The sequence below is a fragment of the Eleutherodactylus coqui genome, chromosome 9, assembly GCF_035609145.1.
Source record: "Eleutherodactylus coqui strain aEleCoq1 chromosome 9, aEleCoq1.hap1, whole genome shotgun sequence".
NCBI lineage: Eukaryota > Metazoa > Chordata > Amphibia > Anura > Eleutherodactylidae > Eleutherodactylus > Eleutherodactylus coqui.
The window spans coordinates 41279912-41297336 of NC_089845.1; the positions used below are offsets into that span (position 1 = coordinate 41279912).

Here is a 17425-nt window from a genome sequence, read left to right on the forward strand (position 1 = left end):
GATGCAGTAAATGTCCTGTTGGGGGCCTTATGTTGGAGAAATGGGACAAAAACTGAAAGCCAGGATGAGAGCTAATCGCCATACAATTGAACAGAGAAAGACAGGATTACCTGTGGCAGAGTACTTTTCTAGTCGCAGACACGACATAGAAGATATGAAAGTAATCATACTGAGAGGCAATTTCAAGACACAAAGCCATAGAAGAATTTGGGAATATAAATTTATTGAAAGTGTCAAAAGTTGTTAGAGGGTTAAATTCTTCACAAGGATTCATGTGGGAAGTATGAGAAATCTATAGCACAGATAACACAGCTGGCCTGGTGACACCCCCCCCACCCCACCCCCACCCCCACCCCCACCCACACACACACACACACACACACTAATTCAGGGACCATAAAAACTTCACTTCCTTATCAGTGACTAGTTTAAAGATGTTTGTATTTCTGTTGTAGTATTCTTTTAAGTGCAAATTAATCGTATCCATGTCTGTGCCTTGTCATAAGTATGTGTGTACAAAGACGCATGCCTCTTCAGATCCATTTCATTTAAGCCTGAAGCAGAACCGGTGCGTGGAAAACAAACCACATGTTAGTCGTGTATAGTTGACAGTGTTATTCTTCGTTTTGTTTAGGGCGATTATGACGTGGTTATTAATGACTATGAAAAAGCCAAATCTTTGTTTGGGAAGACTGAAGTGGAGGTGTTTAAGAAAGGTGAGACATGTGGTATTTTCATGTGAAAAATAAGAATAAAGAAAAAAAGTCTCTTCCATAGTATTTGCATGTGTCCTATAAGTAGGCATCAAAGTCTGTGTTCCCTGTATTCACTGTTACAGTATGGTTTCTACACTGTAGCAACTAATGAATGTTCTCAGTAAATGGCAGTCATTTGCTTAAGGGGTTTTCCGATCTAATAGAATGATGACAGATCGCTAAGATATAGCGTCACTTTCTGATTAGTGATGGTCCAATTGTCAGGATTCCCCACCCCGATTGTGAGAATGAAGGGGCCGCAGCACTGTTTGAGAATTGCGTAAGATAGTGACAAGCACGCTGATTATAACATGTCTGCTGTTTTGTATCTGTGGATTAGACTGGGAGACACATTTTAGAAGTAGCATTTTATTAGGAAGTATACTTGATATTCTTGAGCTCTGGTTATTTCCACCCACCCATGAGGCTAGCCAAGCCCAATCCACCCACCCATGAGGCTAGCCAAGCTCAACCCACCCACCCATGAGGCTAGCCAAGCCCAACCCAACCTACCCACCCATGAGGCTAGCCAAGACCCACTCACCCATGAGGCTAGCCAAGACCCACTCACCCATGAGGCTAGCCAAGACCCACTCACCCATGAGGCTAGCCAAGACCCACTCACCCATGAGGCTAGCCAAGACCCACTCACCCATGAGGCTAGCCAAGACCCACTCACCCATGAGGCTAGCCAAGACCCACTCACCCATGAGGCTAGCCAAGACCCACTCACCCATGAGGCTAGCCAAGACCCACTCACCCATGAGGCTAGCCAAGACCCACTCACCCATGAGGCTAGCCAAGACCCACTCACCCATGAGGCTAGCCAAGACCAACCCCTCCCACCCATGAGGCTAGCCAAGACCCACTCACCCATGAGGCTAGCCAAGACCCACTCACCCATGAGGCTAGCCAAGACCCACTCACCCATGAGGCTAGCCAAGACCCACTCACCCATGAGGCTAGCCAAGACCCACTCACCCATGAGGCTAGCCAAGACCCACTCACCCATGAGGCTAGCCAAGACCCACTCACCCATGAGGCTAGCCAAGACCCACTCACCCATGAGGCTAGCCAAGACCCACTCACCCATGAGGCTAGCCAAGACCCACTCACCCATGAGGCTAGCCAAGACCCACTCACCCATGAGGCTAGCCAAGACCCACTCACCCATGAGGCTAGCCAAGACCCACTCACCCATGAGGCTAGCCAAGACCCACTCACCCATGAGGCTAGCCAAGACCCACTCACCCATGAGGCTAGCCAAGACCCACTCACCCATGAGGCTAGCCAAGACCCACTCACCCATGAGGCTAGCCAAGACCCACTCACCCATGAGGCTAGCCAAGACCCACTCACCCATGAGGCTAGCCAAGACCCACTCACCCATGAGGCTAGCCAAGACCAACCCTCCCACCCATGAGGCTAGCCAAGACCAACCCTCCCACCCATGAGGCTAGCCAAGACCAACCCTCCCACCCATGAGGCTAGCCAAGCCCAACCCTCCCACCCATAAGGCTAGCCAAGCCCAACCCTCCCACCCATAAGGCTAGCCAAGCCCAACCCTCCCACCCATAAGGCTAGCCAAGCCCAACCCTCCCACCCATAAGGCTAGCCAAGCCCAACCCTCCCACCCATAAGGCTAGCCAAGCCCAACCCTCCCACCCATAAGGCTAGCCAAGCCCAACCCTCCCACCCATAAGGCTAGCCAAGCCCAACCCTCCCACCCATAAGGCTAGCCAAGCCCAACCCTCCCACCCATAAGGCTAGCCAAGCCCAACCCTCCCACCCATAAGGCTAGCCAAGCCCAACCCTCCCACCCATAAGGCTAGCCAAGCCCAACCCTCCCACCCATAAGGCTAGCCAAGCCCAACCCTCCCACGCATGCGGCTAGCCAAGCCCAACCTAACCTCCGGCCACTGATTGACAGGTGTCTTCCTACTTCTGTGTATACGGGTGAGTGTGGCAAGCTCCCCGATTGGTTGGGTGTAACCAGAGCTCATGAATATTGAGAACTACTTCTCTATGCGTGGCTGCTGCTGATAAAATGTACATTTTTCTCGAACTACTGCACAGTTATAAACAACGGGCACCACTGTGATCAACGTGCCATATTCAGAGACCCATAACTTCTATTTTTTTTTTTTCAGTGAAGCTCTGTGAGGGTTTGTTTTTTGCAGGGCAACCTGAAGTTTTATTGGTGCCATTTTGGGGTACATATAATTTTTTATTGAATTTTTTAAACGAAAGTGGTGCCCTGAAAGAATTAGCAAATAATTGCCCTTACAAGAAGGCACGACACTTGCACGACTCCCTGCGATCTAATCAAAGGGAACCGTACGGAACCCCCGAACATTGTTTGGGAGATTTAAATGCCGCAGTTAAAATTGTCAGCAGCATTTAAAGGGTTAGCAGTCCCGATGAGCCGCGCAGCTCGTCGGAGCTGTCACCCGTGGGTGTCGGCTGTAATAAACAGCCAATGCCCGCAATGTATGAAGGGAGATGGCAGCGCGATCCCCCTCCATATACTCCTGCAGCGACTGGCCTTAAAAACACTATAGGGCGGTCACTAAGGGGTTAAATAAATAGTATATAAAACGTAACTTTTTTTATTAATTCTAGAAGGATAAAAATCCCGGGCATAAATAAATACAAACAAAGACTCTAGCACAACAACCCACCACCAAGGTCCCATCTGGTCGGACTGTCATTTATGTGTCTGATCTAGACATACTCCTTACCTAGAGTGTGTATTAATGTTCATTTCCGGTCTATCAGTATTTCACCCACTAGACAGTTTGATTAGTGTACACACTCGTGGGGCGAACACCGTCCTGGAAGTACCTACCTAAAATGCTCCCCACTAGACAGGGGCTTCAGAACAGGCGGTGGTTTTCTGATACTCTTCTATTCAATATAGAGATGTGGTCCTATGATGGTTTTCTGCACTTATATTTCTGCACACACTGTAGTTGGATGGATATTTCCCAAAGGAATACGTTAGGACTGCAGTGAAACATACGGGGACGTCCGTGCCATACTTTCTAAGGGGAATATTGATCTTTTCCACTTAGTTCTCTGGATCAATCATTTGTCTACTTCTATAGATTTTGCTGCCTCCATACAGTGGGCGGCTATCCCCCATGTACTCTACGTCCGTGCACTTATTATCTCGCCTAGTTCTGGTGTGATTGTATACTGGGTTGTTCATCAAATGCCACAGCAGTATAGTGGTCTATCTAACTGGGTTTATGATCAGGATTTCATAAAATATTTTTTTTTACTCCTTTCTGTTGCTTAAATCAACTCCTCAGGAACCAATTTTTGGAAAAACCCAAAGAAGAGGGACTCCTTTTTTTTTTTTTAATGGTGTCGCTCTTATTAGACACCTATACATAGAAGATGAGGTATGTAATAGTGAGGACACACATGTTAGATAAATGTGACAGCCCTCTATTACTGAAAAGATCCAGCAAGGTTGACCCAGTTAACCTGAAGTCTAATATTTGGCCCAGGTATCTAACAAATATTCCTCAGCCTTAACTCATCTTTGTTTTCCTATACTAATGTTCAATCGATATTCTTCGCTTTCTGATAGATGACCTAAGTTAATGCTCACACTTGTAGTACAAGTCTAAAAATAAAAGAAAAAACAACAAAGGAGTTTGGCAGAGCCTCCAGCCTGGATGGTAGGCAGGAGACCATTAACCAGTCTCACCAACACTGTGTGAATTTATAGCCCAGGCTGGTCGCCTCCCTCTTGGGGCAGGTCCTTAAGCTACCAATCGTATTGGTGCACGTTATTAGATCCACCCCTGGTATGTCATGTAGATCAATAACAGAGCCACAGCTTCTGTAATATTAGTGTCCCAATGGGTTAAAGGTACCAGTAGAGGTCGCCTGCAGAGAGCGACCTCTACCGATAGCTTCATTGCATTGGGACACTAATATTAAAGAAGCTGTGGTCTCCTGTCTACCATCCAGAAATACTGATAGACCTGAAATTGAAGTGAAAATTAATACACACTCTGTCTGGGTGTGAAGTATGTCTAGATCAGACGCAAAAATGACAGTCTGACCAGATGTGACCTTGGTGGTGGGTTGTGCCAGAGTCTTTGTTTTGTATTTATGTATGCCCGGGATTCCTTATCCTTCTAGAATTAATAAAAGTTGCGTTTTATGTACTATTTCTTACTGTTTAGTTCTTACTGTGGTGCACTAGAATTTATGAAATCCTTTGCTGTCATTTTCTAGTTTATGCTGAAGTAGAGACCAGGATTGAAGCATTGAGGGAATTGCTTTTGGAGAAACTTTTGGAAACTCCTTCCACATTGCATGACCAGAAGCGCTACATCAGGTAACCGTTGCCTACTAGCTCTGTATACTTTGTGTCTCCACCCATGCTTGTTGCTTCATACAAGGTGCTAGTGCCCGCTGTGGTTGGGGCCAAGGAAATGTGTTTAGCATTTTGTATAATAGTTTATGGTCTCAAAGGGCAGCTGCATTTTTTAAAATCATATTAGATCTTAATGAGGTTGTCCAGAAATCTAAAAACAGGCTATTTTTTCCCCCCAAAATAGGACACACGTGGGCACAAATGTTCTGGTATTGTAGTTGAGCCTCATTCACATCAGTGGTGAAGAGCTGCCATACTAGGCACAACCTGTGCACAGGAGTGGCACTTTTTCTGGAAGAAAGCAGCCATGCTTTTCTAATCTGGTATAACATGTGTTTCGAAATCTGTGTTGCTTATGTTACAACTCCATGCTACAGACTGTCAAAAAATGACCAATAGACTAGACTATTTATAGTACTGGACAAAATTATGTTAAAAGGTGGCGCCTCAGGTAAATGGCTGATCACCATGGGTCCCGCTCCTTGTAGCCATTTATACCGAGGTATAAAACTCAAATTGATAGAGGGAGTGTCCTAAGTTAGGGATCCTGCTCTGCCATTTATATGCCCAAGTAAGGCATATGAACAGAGTTTGTTTTCTTGGCATGGCCCCTTTATTTTCCCTATTGATTACCCCAAACTGCTCATTCTACAGAAAAAGGACGTTAACATTTTTATTAACTTCAGATTAACTAAGTTTATTCTATTTCAAACAGCTGTAGCTCCAGTTCTAACATGGCTACAGACACGATTCTTGACTTTAAAATGAGACCCAAATCAAGTCTGTAGGTTTGATAGAAACTGTACAGTTTTTTTGAAGTGGGAGCGGAAATACAGAATTTACAGCTGTCTTGTCAGTCTGTGTGCAGAGCAGTGGGGAAGGAGCAAGCAGAAGAGAAGAATCTGTGATTTTTCTTGTCTGTCCTTCTGTTCCAGAAGAGGGGGACATGGACTTTTCTTCATGTTATCACTCCTATCAATCAGAGAACTTATTTGCTCTGAAATGTCACATATGAGGGGCTTTTTTTCCCCAGGCAAGGAGAGAAAAGATGGGGACTCGCTCATTGAATCACTCCTCTACACCGTTTAACCTCACAGGTGTCGTGGTCCTTGTTGACTGCAGCATCTAATCTGTTTTACAGAAAAAAAGGGTTTTTTTCCCATTACACAATACTTAAATTATTGAAAAACAAAAAAATACTCATTACTAGTATTGCCACATTTATAACGACCCTTACTACAAAACATTACACTGTTCATCCAGCACAGTAAATTCCATTAAAAAATAGCTAAAATAGCCGTTTTCTGTTCACCTTATTTCTCCAAAACACGAATAAGAAGTTACCAAGAAGTTGTATGTACCTCACAATGAGACCAATAAAAACTACAACTTGTCCCTCAAAAAAACAAGCCCTCATACAGCTCCGATGATGGAAAAATAAAAATGCTGTAATCTTGGAACGTGACATAAAAAAAAATCTTTGTCAAAAAATAGCGTTAACATTGTGCAAAAGTAGTAAAGCATAATAAAACCTAAATAAATGTGGTGTTGTAATCCTAAAGACCTGCAGAATACAGTTGGCTTAATATTTACGCCACATGGCGAACGCCGTCAGAATGAATCCAAATAACTAGGATGAAATTGCTTATTTTCATCGCCTCTAGCAGAAAAATAAATTAAGTTGTTGAATACATTATGTGTACCCCAAATAATTCCTATAAAAAGTAGACCTCGTCCGGAAAAATGAAAAATCTCATAGAGCTACACTGACAAAAAATAAAAAGCGTTATGAGACCTAGAACACAGAGGGGGAACATATCTAGTGATTCTTAAAGGGGTTATACCAGGATCACAAGTTATTCTCTACCCACAGGATAGGGGATAACTTGCTGATTGGTGGAGGAATTGCCGCTTAGATCCCCAACAATCTCATGAACAGGGGTCCCATGTTCCCATCTGCCTGTTACTGTGGGGTTGCTTCACCCCCGCAGTGCCCTCAGAATGAAAGGAGCACTAGCCAAGCATGCACAGCCGCCGCTTCATAATTTCAATAGTACTGACAGAAATACCTGAACACTTGCCGCTCGCCTAATGCCACTGTTTTTCTCTGGAAATAAGACCCTGTCTTATATTCATTTTTGCGCAAAAAGAGGCACTAGGTCTTCTTTTCAGGGGGTCTTATACTTACCTAGCAGGCTCGGTCTGGGTCCCTCCTGCTGCTCTCCAGATCTCCAGCAGACTTCCTGCAGTCCTCGGCAGCCCACAGAAGATCGCTTACTGGTTACAGGATTCCTAAATGCCGCCTCCAGGAAGCGATGGTTGTGATTTGTTCTTGAATGCTGCTCAGCCAATCAATGCAGTGCTCGATGATCCAATCACCGCGTTGGAGGGGCAGCATTCGTGAACTTTCTGAGCCGCGATATTGATTGGCAAATTAATAAATCCCGCCTTCACAACGCGATGGTTGTGATTGGTTCTCGAGTGCTGCTCAGCCAATCACAGCCATCACATTGGTTCATCGAGTGCTGCATTAAGAAGCAATCACTGACATCACGTTGTGGCGGAGGGATTTAACCAGGAAGTGTTTTTCTGTGGGCGGCCGAGGACTGCAGCAAGTGCGCTGGAGCTCCAGAGAGCAGCGATAGGACCTGGATGGAGCCTGCTATGAATTTTTTTTTTTTATGTAATGCAGCTAGGGCTTATTTTCAGGGGTAGGTCTTATTTTTGGGGAAACAGGCTAGTAGTCCCATTGAAAGTGAATGGAAAGGCAGCAAGCTCCATACAGTCTCCTCCTCGCTGTAGGGTGCAGCAAGCCTGGAGTGAGGATGGGGGACATGGGATCGGTGGGGGGTCTCGGTGGTGCGTAGATAATGGGAGCCTCCTGTGGGTAGAGGAGATAACTTATAATACTGCTACAACCCCTATCAAGGTTAAAACTACATCACTAAGAGGTTAACAATGAATTTAAGTTGACTGAGTAAGGCCCCCTGTTCACGGGTGTTGCGGTATTCCGCGGCAGATCTCCACCGTGGGAGCTGCCGCCCGGAAGCAGGAGCCGGCAGACTGTTTTCCGCCTGTCAGCCTATCTGACAGATGGGCAATTCGCAGCATGCTGAGAATCGCAACGCTATGGAAAGCTTCAGCCTGCGTGATTCGCCGGCCATTTACCGCCGGCGACTTCACGGTCGTGGATAGGGGGCCTTATTTTCCAAATATGTTTATTTACATGAGACAAAATTTGTAATCTGCAATGTAAAAAGTGACATTTCCAGGAGGGCTGCTCCAGTTTTAATGTGACTGTTAGGGGTTAATAACACGTTAAGGAATCTGTGTCTAAGCAGTTCTTTATCATTTGCCAAACTGTACATTAATGTTGTAATCACTTGTTATATTTTGAAAAATAAGTGACAAACGGGAGCGGCGAGAGCGTCCGTGTGCGCAGTAATCGATTTACAGCCGGCCACAAAGTTCTGTGGATTCAGTACTTAAATACCTCAAACTGTAGCACCACCAAAGAGCGAGCAGAATAAAGCCTGCGGCGCGGCGCTCATCTCTCCGGAGCCTTGTTGTTCTAGTCAGCTGCTGATCTTTGACCCCTAATTCTTCTCTTGCAGATATCTTTCCGAACTCCACGCTCCGGGTGACCCGGCTTGGCAGTGCATCGGAGCTCAGCACAAATGGATCCTGCAGCTCATGCACAGCTGTAAGGACGGCTACGTGAAGGAACTGAAAGGCAAGCATGGCTGTGATAATATAGAAGCGCTCATTAACCCATCGTATGTTCCCGGTAAACCACATACTGACATGATACTAGTGGGAAAGTTCTTACACTTCTTTCATTGCGTCTCTTCGTCTTCTCCAGGCTGGTGTTCATGCCATAGCTGGAGATGGCGTGTTCTTTACCGCGTATACTGTAACGGACCGTGTTAAGATTATACAGTAGTCCACTTTCGGGAGTTTAAATGGAATCTACGCCGGGTTATTTTCCAAATGTAGCACCTTAAAGGGGTGGTCTCGCGAAACCAAGTGGGGTTATACACTTCTGTATGGCCATATTAATGCACTTTGTAATATACATCGTGCATTAAATATGAGCCATACAGAAGTTATTCACTTACCTGCTCCGTTGCTAGCGTCCTCGTCTCCATGGTTCCGTCTAAATTCGCCGGCAGCTTGCTTTTTTAGACGCGCTTGCGCAGTCCGGTCTTCTCCTCTCAGCACGAGCCGCTTCAGTGTGCTCCCCGCTACAGCTCTTCTGCTGTCACTGCTCGGGAGCGCGCTGGAGCGGCCATTCTGTACCTTCCTCTGTTAGAGGAAGGTGCAGAGCTGCCGAGCTGTCCGGAGAAGCCGCCCAGCTGTCCCGCCGTCCAGCTGTCCTGGTAAGTGATGGGCCGGGGGGGGGGGCTGCCGCTGCGCCGGAGAGGGGCTGTCGCTGCGCCGGGGGGGCTGCCGCTGTGATGGGGGAACTAGCGCTAGGCCGGGGGGGGCTGTCGCTGCGCCGGGGGGGCTGCCGCTGTGATGGGGGAACTAGCGCTAGGCCGGGGGGGGCTGTCGCTGCGCCGGGGGGGCTGCCGCTGTGATGGGGGGGGGGGGGGCTGCGCCGGTTACCTTCTGCCTGGCGGTGGGTGACTGGTCGGCGGCTGCGGGGCGTCCGGTCGGCGGCTGCTTGGCGTCCGGTTGCCATGGAGACACAGCTGGCAGCGTCTCGGGAGCGCGCACGTCGGGCTGCAGCGAGCGACGGGGAAAGAGCCGGCGGCCATCTTGGGGAAACTTTTATAAGTTGCTGAAACGCTGGAACGGTAAGTAGAAACCAGCTAGGAAAGTAATTTACAGGGGTAATTAGTAATGTATGTTTAATTAGGGGGACTGGGCAAAAAAAAAAAATCACTGCTTCCTCGAGACATCTCCTTTAAGGAAAGTAACATCTAATGTCTTACTATGACATCTGTGTGAAATGCTGATGGGAAGGAAACAGTGCTTTCTTCAAGGGGTATCTCAATAATCAATGTTCATTGTGTCTAATCGGCGACTCTGTTTTACTTATGTCTGCAGCCATGCATTTTGGATCGAGGAAGCAAATTGATATCTTCCTTTTTTAACTTCACAGTCTGCAGCTTGTTAAAGGGTTTTTTCAGAGAGAATAATAATGATGACATATCCTCAGGACCCTGTCCGATCAGCCGATTGTGCGCCCGCTGACTGCTCCGCAATTACACAGAGGTCGGAGCAGAAGCAGCGGAAGTCTCTGCTCTGACCTCTGTGTAGTCGCTGGCGCTTTTAACTGCAGACACGGCTTCCATTGATTTCAGTGAGAGCTGCACTTGCAGTTACAAGTGCCGACCACTTCAGAGGATGGAGCAAAGACCTCCGCTGCTTCAGCTCCGACCCCTGTGTAATTGCAGCACTGTTAGCGGGGGCACAATCAGCTAATCGGACAGAGTCCCAAGGGACGGACCCCAGCCGATCAACTATTGGTGACTTATCCTGAGGATAGGTCATCCATAGTATTCTCCCTGGAAAACCCCTTTAAGGAGACCAGCCACCACCCAGACACTCTCTGCAATTTTTCTCAATAGGATGGCTTCTGGGCATGCTCAGTAACTCAGAAGATCTCCTCTGTTTATAGAGCTTATCAGGGTTGTCAGTGTGTCGGCTCTAAGGGCCCTTTTACCTGGGACAACTGTTGGGCGCAGAAGTGCCCGATGGCCATCCCAGCAGTAATCGCTTCTGCACTTTTATACAGAAACAAGGATTGCCGGTGAATAGAAATGGAGCAAGGTGAAGATTGTTCCGCCTGCCTCCATTCTCAGTAAACAGGTAGTCCTTCATAGATGAACATCTGCCTGTTTACAACACCAACCTTCGTTTGAATTTTAAATTCTCGCTATCAAGTGAGAATCTGAATGATAATTGTAAAAGGGCCATAAGTGTGTATTATCTCTATGTAAATTACAGAGATCACAGTCCAGACTGTAGGGCTTACACCCTTCTTCATTTCTGCGCATGCGAGTTGGGCAAGACAAATGTAGCAAGTGAAGGCAAACTGGAACAGGTGGGGAAAGGAGTTAGGGCTCTTTTACACGCTACGCTTATCGCTTAAACAACCGCACGACTGAACAAACAAAGCCTTTGAATATGATAACATGTGCAGATAATGGCTTTAATCTAGTGCATTTTACTCCACAAGTTGTTTGCTCAGCTGAGCATTTCTTATGTGATGGTTATCGCATAAACACACGCCCTGTTGAGCAAACATATGGCTAGCAGATTCTATTATTCTCCTCCTGGCAGGGCAAACAGTGCACTCATTATGTATGCAAATCAAACACAATGAGTACACTGTTAAGAAAGTCTTTTGAATAGCCGTGGGATGGTTTTTATGTAGCCTATCACCGAGGGAATCACTAAAATATAACTTTTTATTAGGTAAAGATAAAAAAAAATGTATAAAAGGCGTGGACTCTTATTCCAGTTACACTCCTACTGGACAAGTAGATATTCTAACAGTAGTAAGTCCATATAAGTATATACCAGATGATGCGCTAAGTTCTAACTCCACAACCACAATGACCCAATCTATATTGTGGGTGCATGGGTCGAGATATATATTATGGTTGTGTACAGCTCCACATGTATAAATGGCCACAAGGGCTAACAAAGCACAATGTAGGTTATATTCTTTGTATTTATACGTTGGAGCCGATAAATGGGTAAAGGCCAGAATAATAAATGTAACCCCCGTCTGGCAGAGTATTGAGGCATATATTAATGCCCAGGAAATATAGCATCAATCAGGTATATACTTTGTGGTATATCCCCTATTATGGTGGATTACACCCTGATGTGATAACCAGCTATAGTAAACACGGTCACTAATTTCATCTATATAGTGACTCGCTTGACTGACGTCATTTAGCGTGTTTATCTAGTTTATATAAAAGCTGGCAAATAGACTGCAGCGCTGAGTGGTCTGTAACTAGGAGTTAAATGGTGCAAGGACATATTACAGCACCAAACGTTCCTTTTATTTTACCACATTCCCATTAGGGACAGACACAGCGGAGAGTCTTAGACCAGGGTCATTATCTCATAAGACCCTGTCACATGGACTAAACACTGCTGAGTGCAGCTAATAAAAACAGCTGATCACTGCTTCACTAGAGATGAATGCCGCTGTTTGTGAGATTTTATAATCACCAGCAGCTACAAGCAGCTGAACTGAAGAGGGTTCAATAAGATATATAATGAACCCTCTTTGTCAGTAACTGCTGCATTCACTATCACCATTTAAGCATAGATAGCCCGATATACAATGATGTGGACATCTGTGGCATGTCAAACACAACAATAAGGCTATCTTAGGCTGGCTAACACCATCTACGCGTTTCCGCGGTCCTTAATGCAGTGACCGCATCATCAGGATGGTGAGTCTAGGTTATAGAACCGAACAGCCTGAACGGCTGTGTGAAAATGAGCAGCAATGGTATGTTGCCCAGAGCAGAGGCTTTTTAAAGTACAAGCCACGCCTCCCAGCAGGGGGGCTCGTCCCCAGTGCTCCAATGAGCATCAACCAACACTAAACTGTGCCTCAGCGAAAACCCGTGATGGAACGGGATTCCCGCACATGTGCAGTAGCCCCGACGGGTCCGGGACGCCAACCACTGCCAACCTTAGGAGGTATAGCAGAGTCGGCGCCCGGCACCCCGGAACAGCTGAGGCACAGTTTAGTGTTGGTTGATGCTCATTGGAGCACTGGGGACGAGCCCCCCTGCTGGGAGGCGTGGCTTGTACTTTAAAAAGCCTCTGCTCTGGGCAACATACCATTGCTGCTCATTTTCACACAGCCGTTCAGGCTGTTCGGTTCTATAACCTAGACTCACCATCCTGATGATGCGGTCACTGCATTAAGGACCGCGGAAACGCGTAGATGGTGTTAGCCAGCCTAAGATAGCCTTATTGTTGTGTTTGACATGCCACAGATGTCCACATCATTGTATATCGGGCTATCTATGCTTAAATGGTGATAGTGAATGCAGCAGTTACTGACAAACAGGGTTCATTATATATCTTATTGAACCCTCTTCAGTTCAGCTGCTCGTAGCTGCTGGTGATTATAAAATCTCACAAACAGCAGCATTCATCTCTAGTGAAGCAGTGATCAGCTGTTTTTATTAGCTGCACTCAGCAGTGTTTAGTCCATGTGACAGGGTCTTATGAGATAATGACCCTGGTCTAAGACTCTCCGCTGTGTCTGTCCCTAATGGGAATGTGGTAAAATAAATGGAACGTTTGGTGCTGTAATATGTCCTTGCACCATTTAACTCCTAGTTACAGACCACTCAGCGCTGCAGTCTATTTGCCAGCTTTTATATAAACTAGATAAACACGCTAAATGACGTCAGTCAAGCGAGTCACTATATAGATGAAATTAGTGACCGTGTTTACTATAGCTGGTTATCGCATCAGGGTATAATCCACCATAATAGGGGATATACCACAAAGTATATACCTGATTGATGCTATATTTCCTGGGCATTAATATATGCCTCAATACTCTGCCAGACGGGGGTTACATTTATTATTCTGGCCTTTACCCATTTATCGGCTCCAACGTATAAATATAAATATAACCTACATTGTGCTTTGTTAGCCCTTGTGGCCATTTATACACGTGGAGCTGTACACAACCATAATATATATCTCGACCCATGCACCCACAATATAGATTGGGTCATTGTGGTTGTGGAGTTAGAACTTAGCGCATCATCTGGTATATACTTATATGGACTTACTACTGTTAGAATATCTACTTGTCCAGTAGGAGTGTAACTGGAATAAGAGTCCACGCCTTTTATACATTTTTATTTTTATCTTTACCTAATAAGAGTTATATTTTAGTGATTCCCTCGGTGATAGGCTTGTTGACACACAGGGTTTTCCTTTCTGTCACGGTGACAAATACTGATTTAAAAATGGCAGGCTTCCTTTCCGGAAGCATTAATACAGCCTCCTGGCTCATGGAGGCAAAAACGGTGTTCTCAGATAAAGTATTAGACACACGCTCACAAGTTACATCCCTTAATCAGGCCTTCAAAAATATAACTAAAGCGTATAAAGACTTTGTAAAAACATGGTGGGAAGTGCAGGCACTTACTAATTACCTAGAAAATAAAATTGTACCTCGTGGTCTCAGAAGTCACATATTACCACCCCTCAAGCTTAGAAGTGTTGAATTCATGAGCAAGTGGGAAAGAGAGTCGACAGAAAATTCCCTGAGACTCATGAATTTGTTGTTAGAAGAGGAAAAGATCAACTTGGAAAAATCAAGTAGGAATTTGGAGGACCTAATAAAAGAAGGGAAAAGATTTTCAGCAGAAGCAGACTATGAAAAGAGAGAAAATTCTCTGAAGTTAACTATTGAAAGGTACACAGGTTACCTAAAGGAACGTAAACACCACCAGTACCAACGGGATTTACGTGACTTTACGGAAAACCGTGCTTATGAAGTTAGACCCCAAACAGAAACTGAGATGAGTTCATCTGAAAGTGAACACTCTAGCAATGAACACTCTAGGAGGGGAGGCTATATGAACAAAAGGAGAGGTAGAGGTGCCTATAAAGGGAAAAACAAAGGCAGAGGTAGAGGTAATATGGGTGAGGGTCATTTTTTAGGGCAACCCATCACCCACTACATGACGAGGAACCGGACCATGACCGAGACCTCTCAATTTCAACCAGGACATTCCCAACCATAGAAACACCGAGTAGATCCAATGTCGCCTCAACATCTGTTAGTGAGGATGAATTACAGATTATTAACCTGTCTTCAAGAACGTTGACAGCGCAGGAAGAATCAGTCATCAAAAAAGGACTTTCGTTTGTCCCCACCAATAAGTTCAATTCCTTCGAATGGACAAAAGACATTGCCCTTTTTCTGCGCAAATTGCGCTGGAGGAAGCATCATGCCATTCTGGATAGGAAAAAATGTACTGAGTTAGGGGTGGATATCAAAGATCTTGATGCTATAAAAGTATTGGAATCACTGGAGCAGGAGTCCATGCGTGATCCTAGTAAAGGCCCATTTACCAATCTGAAATCCAAAAATACCAGCCTGCCCCCCTCCGGTGATTCCCCGTACATTGATATCTTTGAATCCATGGTTACTGATGATTTGGATAAATTGTCAAGAGAGAAGAAATATAAACATCAAAACCTTACTTCAGCCGAAAAGGCAGCCTTGGCGGCGATCGAGAGAGACGAAAATACCATCATTAAGCCCTCCGATAAGGGGGGCAATATCGTCTTGATGAACCGAGACACCTACAGAGATATGTGTCTCAGGATCCTCTCGGATAGAAATAACTACGAAGTACTTGCATCAGATCCAACAGATAATATCCTGGCTGAATTGAAATATATTCTCACACAAGCGAAGGATGATGAGTTAATTGATCTGAGAGAATTTCAGTTTCTCTACCCCCTAACGCCTCAAATAGCGACATTTTACGGACTACCGAAGGCCCATAAAGGACTAAGCCCTCTCAAAGGTCGACCCATAGTTGCTGGTAATGATAGTCTCACTCAGGGAATAAGTACATACCTTGACATCTTATTAAGACCTTTTGTTGAAGCCCTCCCTGCGTACGTAAAGGACACTACTGATGTCCTTAAACGGCTAGAGGGGATCACGGTGGCCCCCAACACCATGCTAGCTTGTTTAGACGTAGAGGCTCTATATAGTTCCATCCCACATGGGGGGGGGGACTAAAGCTATAGAGTTCTACCTCAATCAGAGAGGTACGCACCTTAAAAAACATAACATCTTCTCCAATTGTTGTCCTTTGTTCTCAATAAAAACTACTTCCTTTTTGAAGGGAAGTACTTCCACCAGCTCAGGGGCGCAGCTATGGGGAGCCCATGTGCCCCCAGTTATGCTAATCTGTACCTGGGCTGGTGGGAGGAAACCATCGTTTTTGGTGAGACTAATGAGAGATGGACCACCCACGTTGATATGTGGGTGCGTTTCATTGATGACATCCTCATTTTGTGGACAGGGGAAGTGGAGGACTTTCACAAGTTCGTGGACCAACTAAACAGAAACGATCTTGGATTATTTTTAACATCAGATATTGATATCCATAAGATTACATTCTTGGATCTTCTGATAACAAAAACGGACAGTGGATCCTTGGAAACATCAATATATCGGAAAGAAACGGCCACAAATACTCTCCTCCACTGGGATAGCCACCACCCTCTACCCCTGAAGTGTGGGATCCCTAAAGGACAGTTCATCCAGGCCCGCCGAAATTGTTCGGTTGAAGGCGATTTTTCAGAAAAATCGCAAGAAATGAGTCGTAGATTCAGTAACAGAGGCTACCCAACAGCAGTGGTGGAGAGAGCAAACACCTATGCAAAAAATTCTAACAGAGATCAATTTCTGCAAACTCGTAAAAGAGATGACAAGAACAATAAGATGCGTATAATTGGTACATTTGATGACCAATCAAAAGAAGTGAGACATATCATCAGTAAATATTGGCATATTCTTTTGAAGGACATGGACCTGGTGTCACATCTCCCGGTCAATCCCCAAATCACGTATAGACGCGGACGTAACCTGAGAGACCGATTGGTCCACAGCCTACTTCCACCCAAGTTGTCAACCAAGACATGGCTAGGATCGGACTTACCAAAGGGCACTTTCAGATGTGCGGGCTGTAAGGCATGTGGCTTTATTGCTCGAGGTAATACCTTCACATGTTCCACTACAAGAGAGGTGTTCCACATAAGGGACTTTATAAACTGCCGCTCCAGCGGCGTTGTCTATAAAGCCACATGCCCGTGCCCGTTGGACTATGTTGGGAAAACGATCCGCCAATTTAGGCGACGTATCCTGGAACATGTTGGCAATGTGAACCGTGGAGAACATACCAACATAGCGACACACATACGTGATATGCATGACAATGATCCTACATGCATTAAATTCCAAGGGATTGAGATTATTAGGGAGAATGGGAGGAGAGGTAATCGAGACAGGTTACTAACACAAAAGGAGACACGGTGGATTCACCGCCTGCAATGTTGTAGCCCCAAGGGACTAAATGACTGTCTCTCTTATGCATCGTTTATATAATACAGGATCAACATCATAGGTGATGATTGATGCAACAATATACCATGTACAGTATTTATTACATTTAAATACGCGTCCGCTGTACTACACCATTTCTGGTGCGGACACACCATGCATAGACTATATAAACTTGGC

At 45.5% G+C, this 17425-nt stretch overlaps 1 protein-coding gene across 1 annotated transcript in view; it reads left to right on the forward strand.

The window, feature by feature from the left end:
* EXOC2 (exocyst complex component 2) overlaps window positions 1-17425 on the forward strand; it is a 168571-nt gene that overhangs the window by 51425 nt on the left and 99721 nt on the right. The window contains exons 8-10 of the mRNA XM_066579268.1: window positions 635-716; window positions 5010-5112; window positions 8766-8884. Coding sequence (XP_066435365.1) covers window positions 635-716; window positions 5010-5112; window positions 8766-8884 — 304 coding nt within the window. The remainder of the gene's footprint in view (window positions 1-634; window positions 717-5009; window positions 5113-8765; window positions 8885-17425) is intronic.